The sequence below is a fragment of the Plasmodium relictum genome, assembly GCF_900005765.1.
Source record: "Plasmodium relictum strain SGS1 genome assembly, contig: PRELSG_00_v1_10, whole genome shotgun sequence".
NCBI classification, from domain to species: domain Eukaryota; phylum Apicomplexa; class Aconoidasida; order Haemosporida; family Plasmodiidae; genus Plasmodium; species Plasmodium relictum.
In genome coordinates this window covers 2532-9980 of record NW_021628549.1, presented here as the reverse complement: position 1 = coordinate 9980, position 7449 = coordinate 2532, and the positions used below count along the sequence as shown (strand labels likewise).

Sequence of the window (7449 nt, the reverse complement as noted above, 5' to 3'; positions counted from 1 at the left end):
AAAATTTTATATTTTTTTTTTTTTTTTTTTTTTTTTTTTAATTTATAGGACTAGCGTCAGTGCATGGCTAACTTGTACGTATACAACTAGCAACTAGCTTAGCATGCTACAAAAGGTTAATAATACCTTTTATTAACCAGGAATGGATTGATATTCGTACAGAATTAAGTAAAACGTTTGTTCTATTTTTGCGATATGCATATGTTCTTCTTAATTTTACATATTATTTTGAAAATAACAAACCGGAAAATGTGAATGGTAAGGATATTTTATTTGAGGGAGAATTGGGAATTCCAGGTGCAACGTTTACGAGACGTAATGAAGACGTAGTATTATCTCTAAGAGATGTAAACTATCTACCCAAGTATAAAAAGGTTAGATTAAATAATCCAGATGTTAAAGAAGCACTAAATGATCTATTAAACTCAATAAAAATTGCTGAGAAATTTTGAAATTATACATTTCCATTAAGAAAAAAAAAAATATATAGAATATAAAAGTTTACGAAATATATTTTATCACTTTAAGTAAAAATTTTATTCAAGAGAAATATAGATATATAAATTTTCAATATTTGGTTAATAAAATTTGTTATTAACCTTTTGTAGTACACTAAGCTAGTTTATTACTTATGTACGTACAAATTAGCCATGCACTGACGCTAGTTCATAAAAAAAAAAAATAAAGTTATTTTTTTTTTTGTTTGTTTAATTAAAAAAAAAAATATAAATTAAATATATATTTTTTTTGTTGTTATTAATTTTTGATTTTTGTGTTTTAAAAATTAAATAAGAATTAATGTTTACTTATTAAAATTTAAGAGATAAAAGAAATGTTTATGTATTATTCAATGTATATTTTGAAATAACATTGAATAAAATAAAGTTTTGACTTTATTAATTGTTATAGTTTGTCTGTATGTTTTTAATTAAAAGAATAAGTAATTCTTTGTAAATAAAAACTCATTTATAACAATTAATAAGTCTATTAAAAGAGGCAGTAAAATTTAACTCAGTTATAAATGCTCTTTATTAATTTGTTTGTTTAATACTCTAGCAAAGTCATTAATCGGGCAATTAATAAATCAATGAACAATGTAATAAAGAGCATTTTTATTACGTATTTAATATTTTTATTAGTTTATGCTTTTCCTTCTTAGTGAAGTTGCATAAAGATAATAAAGTGTTTGATTATTTAATAATTTATAATTTTTCAATAAATAACATATAATTAATATATAATAAACATCTTATATAAGCATGCATACATAATATCTTTGATTAAAGATGATGTCTTTCACTTAAGTTTACATTCTTAAAAATCTTTGATTTTTAAATTCGTTTTTTTTTTTTTAAATTCTCATCCCTCTTTTTTCTTTTTCAAAAAATATAAAAATAAAATAATATCTTTCTTTACAAAACCAAAATGTTAAAAAAAATTAATTAAAGAATTTTTTTTTTTTTTTTTATTATTTAGCTAAAAACTCATGATTGGCGTTGATAACAATGTGTGCAAAGCTAAATTTCTTCATTGACATTTTAGCTAGTTATTATATACAAAGAGTTAATATACATACTTTTATTAACTACCTGATTTATTAATTGGTCGTTTAATGACTTTGCTAGAGTATTAAACAAACAAATTAATAAAGAGCATTTATGACTGAGTAAAATTTCATTGCGCTTTTAATAGTCTTATTAATTGTTATAAATGAATTTTTTAATTATAAAGAATTAATTATTCTTTTAATTAAAAAACGTACATACAAACTATAACAATTAATAAAGTCAAATCTTTATATTATTCAATGTTATTTTAAAATATAATATTGATCATAACAAAACATTATTAATCTTATCTTTTTAATTTTATAAAAGATAATTAAATTTTTATTTATTAAAAATTTTCTACCCTAAAAAAAAAAAAAAATTAATTTTTTTTTTTTTTTTATCAGTGTTAGTACACAATTAGTCTGTACATACACATACACAAACTAGCTTAGTGCACTACAAAAATTATAATATCCTCTGTTAGTGCATGGGCACTTGCATATACACGTACAGTAACCTAGCATATTGTACTGAAAAAGGTTAATAATAGCCTTTATTAACCAATGGCTAATTTGTACGTACACAAGTAGTAAACTAGCTTAGTGTACTACAAAAGGTTAATAACAAATTTTATTAACCAATATACTAAAAATTATCATATTTAATTATACATGCTCTTTATTAATTTGTTTATTTAATACTCTAACAAAACCGTTAAACAGCCAATTAATAAATCACGGGAGAAAGGAATTTTTACTTTGAAAGACAAAATCATATAAAACTTTTTATTTAGAACAAATAAAGAGTATATTGTTTTTATATATTTAATTTTCATGTCTTAAAAACAGTTAAATAAATTTAAATTAAATTTATTATTTGTTGTAACTAGGTTACTTTACATAATTATAATTTAATAGAGGATTTAAATTTTTAATAAAAATAAAGTATATATTTGCTAAAGTAAGTAAATACCTCTGAAGCAATAAAAAGCTACTTAAATTAAATATTATATTAATAAATTTATTTATTTAAAAAGAAAAATTAGGTATAAAATTAAAAAGCAGTATAATTATTTATGCATTCTCCTTATTAATTTGTTTGGTCAATGCTACAGCAAAGTATTTGAATGGGCAATTAATAAATCAATAACATAGCAAAAGTATTGAACATAAATAATAGATTATTAATGTAATTCATAAAACGTACGCATTCATTACAAAAATATTTTTATAATAAACAAAATTAGAAAAGAAATCTTTACATTACATTTATTAAATTGTTGATTAACACTTTTAAAAAATCATTGAAACTATATTTAATAAATCCAAATTATGATGGCATTTAAGATGCTATTAATCTCACATTACATATTTTTTTTTAGTTTGCAATAAATTTAATTAGAAATATTATTTAAAATTTATTTTTATATTTTATTTCAATTCGTTCTTGTATTAAAATAATTGAAATTATTAGAAGAGATAAAGTCATAAGCACTACATCAAGATATGGCAATATAATATATATATCTATTGGCATTTTATTATATATTAATGAAAAAATTGATAGGAAAATAGCAAAAGATGAGGAAAATAGCTTTAAATTATCTTTGCATTTTCCTAAAATTCTCTCATTCAATTTTACTTTTTTATTTTCATCTTTTGTCTCTATTTCATTTCCTTGTTCCATATCTTTTTCATCTACTTGTTCTATATCTATTTTCTTTCCTATTTTTCTTTGATCGCTCCTTGATTCTATGTTGGTTTCTATTATTCCCAGATCACAGAATTTTGGCTTTTCGCTTGTTTCTTTTGTTATATCTTTTTGTGCTAAAGTTCTTTTAACTCCTAAATTTAGTGTGTTCTTTAAATCATTTTTATAACTCAGTGATTTAAAAAATTTCCACTAAAATAGCAAAAAAATATTAAGTATTAAAAAAAAGTTTTTTCAATACTAATAAAATTTAAAAAAAATATAAATATTTTTAAGTATTATTATTATCCTACATTATTAGAACATTGTAATATCCAAATTAAAAGGATAAATGTAAAAGTTTTTATAAAAAAATTTAATATATTTCTTTTCTCCCTTTTACTAAACATTTTTTTTAAAGTTGATATATATGTAGTAATAAAGCTTTTGGATGCATAGGAATAGTATCTACTATGAACCCTAATATTAGGAATAAGGATACAATTATTTTTCCTGTATATTTTTTTTTTTATTGAATTAAAATAATTTCTTAAAAAATAAAATTTTATTTATTATATTTTTTTTTTTATGAAAAAAATAAAACATTCAAAAAATAATTTTATGTATGTATATTTATGAATTACGTTAATATGTCGTGGATAACAAAAATATTAGAACAAGATATGTAAAGATATTACTTTTTTGTAAAATTTAATGTGTTCATTTTATATTATATTATTAATAATACATATTAAATCATGAATAATTGTGTTAATTTAAAATTTAATAAACTTCCAAATTCTGTAAAAAAAATTTTAACAATCGATTTATTAAACCAGTATCTTTGTTGATATTAAATTTTATTTTATATAAATATATTTTCTTTTTTTAGTTATAATTGATATTTTTTATTATGGCGATATGAACAAATATATATTATTAATTGTTATTGATCTTTTCTTTATTTTTGCTGAATTACTATCATTTTCTTTTGAAAAAATATATATTTGCATGTGCTCAATTTTATACAAAGTCACAATTTTTGATCGTAATTAAAATGAAAATATATAGTAAAATCTTTGTTATTATTAATAAAAAATTTAAATTATTATTTAATACATTCTTAATTTGTATTTCATAATATTTATCTTTATAATTTTTATTATTAAATTGGAATTATAGCCATTTTTACAGTTTATTAATTCATATATTCTTTTTATTCTTTTTTTTTTCATTTTTTCTGTTTTTTTCTTCAGGCATTTTTATTATAATATAATAATTTTTTCTAAAAATATTAATGAATGCACAAACTTAAATTACAATTTTGTTTCTTCCTATAAATAAACATTATTTTATTATGCATCATTATATTGTTAAATTATAACAAAAAATAAAACTATAATCGAATATATTTATTATCAAAAAAAAATATTATCAATTATGTTATCTTTAAAATTTATTTAATATTGTACATCTTAAAAATATACAGAATTAATATTATCACACTTGTAATCTAAATTATAAAATAATTATTTTTATATTTCTGTTATTATAATTAATAATACATATATCTACTAAATGTAAAAATAATTTTAAAATCATTGGCATTGCCTATTGTATGAATAATATTCTTAATTTATCTTTCTTTTTAAATTTTATTATTTAAATATTATTTCCTTTTTTAAGAAAATAAAAAATTAGAAATACTTGAAATTTTTGTTTTATAAAAGGTTATTAAAAAATGTACTCAATTATTAATGTTAAATATTTAATCTGTACACATGTAGTTAATAAAATATGTTATTGACCTTTTGTAGTACACTAAGTTAGTTTACTACTCATGTACGTACAAATTAGCCATGTCCTAAAGTCAGTTAAAAAAAAAAAAATAAATAAATAATTTTTTTTTTGTTTGCTTATTTTTTATTTATAAATATCTTTGTAATTAAAAAAAAAAATTAAAATTAAAATTAATATTTTTTTTGGAGATTAATTTTTTTGTTTTATTGTGTTGTTGACGTTTGTGTTTTAAAAATTAAATAAGGAATTAATTTTTGCTTGTTAAAACTTAATAGATAAAAGAATAATGTTTATGTAATATTCAATGTATATTTTTGAAATAACATTGAATAATACAAAGTTGACTTTATTAATTGTTATAGTTTGTCTGTATGTTTTTAATTAAAAGAAAAAGTAATTCTTTGTAAATTAAAATTTATTTATAACAATTAGTAAGTCTATTAAAAGATGCAGTAAAATTTAACTCAGATTAAATATTGTGCACTATAAGAAAACCATATATATATATATATATATATATAATAAAAACGAATATATATATATATAAACGTATACTTAGTAGTTATACATGCTCTTTATTAATTTGTTTGTTTAATACTCTAGCAAAGTCATTAAACGGCCAATTAATAAATCAACATGATTTACTGGTTAGTGCCAAATGACTTGGATATAATATTGAAGAAATAAATTAATGAAAAGGATGTAAAGATATTTTTACTGATTTTAATTATTGTAAAAAATATATTTATACTATTAATACGTAAAATTTATACATATAATTTATATAACTAGGCAATTATTGTATTAAAAGCATTTATCTACTTTAATGAAGTTACATCCTTATTTTTTTATTAAAAATTTAAATACCCATTAAGATTTGTGATTGTGTAAAATGATTAATTAAAACAAACAAATAAATTTAATTATAGTTATTAATTGTATCTTAAAAATATGTAAAAATTAAATATTATTAAAAAACAATTATTTTTTATTTTTCCTTTTAATTTAGGATTTAATTTTTTTTTATAGTTTAAAAATTATTTTGATTTGAGAACAAAAATTTTACAAAAAAATATCCATTAAAAATTTTTTTATTATGCCTGAAAAAAAAAAATAAAACCCTTTTTTTTTAAATGAATAAAAATAAATTTAACAAAAACTATGCATACACAAAAAAAAAAAAATTGTCATATTTTTTTTTGGCTAATGAATGCATGACTAATTCTTTATCTTCTTTATGAAAAACTATTATTATATAAAAGATTATTAATATCTTTTTTTAACTGAAGCTTATGATTCTTAATAAGGCAATATCATATAAATTAGGTTTTTATAATGCTTGATTTTTATCTGGTTTAGATCGTTCTTTACTAATTAAATAGAAAACTAAACGATTTGTAACATATTCTTCAATAGCTTGACTGATATTTGGCCACTAAAAATGTCTTTTAATTTTCCTTAAAGATTTATTTGATTTTTTTATTAATTGTTTATTAAAAACCTTTGCTATAGTGTTGAACACACAAATTAATAAAGAGTGTATATAAATGATTATACTGATTTTTATTTTTACACTTATTTTTGCTTTATAAATAAAATTTATATATATAATATTTAATTTAATTAGAAATATTTTTACTGATTAAGAGACATTTATTTACTTTAACAAAAATGCACTTAATTTTTGTTAAAAATTTAAATCCTTTTTTAAATTATGATTATGTAAAGTAATTTAAATACAACAGATAATAAATTTAATTTAAAGTTATTTAACTGTTTATAAAGACATAATAATTAAATATAGCAAAATAAAAAGTTTAATAATATCTGTCTTTTAAAAATTTAGTCTCCTTTTTCAACACATTTTATTTTAAAAAAAATCTTCTCAACGATTCAAAAAAAAAATAATGAAAAGAAATAAAAAATGATAACCAAAATTTTATGTATTTTTTTTTTTAACTAGCATTAGTATAAGTCTAATTCGCATTTTTCTGACTTGAAAACATAAATTTATACTATAAAAGGTTAATAATATCTTTTATTAACCATTGCTCCATCGCGTTCTGCACATTTACTACTATGAAACTAATATATTGAATGATTTTTATTTTTTTCTGGCATATATATACGTTATACTCTGTATAGGATTGGAAATTTATTTCTCCAAACTACATCACATGGTATATAATCTTTACATTTACGTACTACAATGGTAATTTCTTGACAATATAAAATGTCATCTAGATCTTAATATTATTTCTTAGGTTTATTGCAATATAATTTGGAAGGTCAATGTCATCCTGTATTGATCTATTAATCCAACTAGCTAAATTATTTTTTATTCTTTCTATATTTTCAGGTTATTGATTGAATTCATACAATGTTCATTTCTAGCAATATAATTTTCCGT

At 18.7% G+C, this 7449-nt stretch overlaps 2 protein-coding genes across 2 annotated transcripts, besides 1 other annotated feature; one reads left to right on the top strand and one right to left on the bottom strand.

Annotated features, from left to right (window-relative positions):
- Nucleotides 1-98: 98 nt before the first annotated feature.
- PRELSG_0000700 (Plasmodium exported protein, unknown function) lies at nucleotides 99-452 on the top strand (the record flags this gene model as incomplete). Its single annotated transcript, XM_028675357.1, has 1 exon — nucleotides 99-452. A coding segment is annotated over one exon (354 nt), but the record flags the coding sequence as incomplete, so codon positions are not given.
- A 2508-nt stretch (nucleotides 453-2960) lies between these two features.
- Nucleotides 2961-3649, bottom strand: PRELSG_0000600 (Plasmodium exported protein, unknown function; the record flags this gene model as incomplete). The annotated part of the gene is made up of 2 exons (XM_028675346.1): nucleotides 2961-3452; nucleotides 3554-3649. 2 exons carry the CDS (start codon nucleotides 3647-3649, stop codon nucleotides 2961-2963), a joined length of 588 nt encoding a protein of 195 aa, XP_028531133.1.
- A 3426-nt stretch (nucleotides 3650-7075) lies between these two features.
- Nucleotides 7076-7449: part of a repeat region that runs on past the window's edge.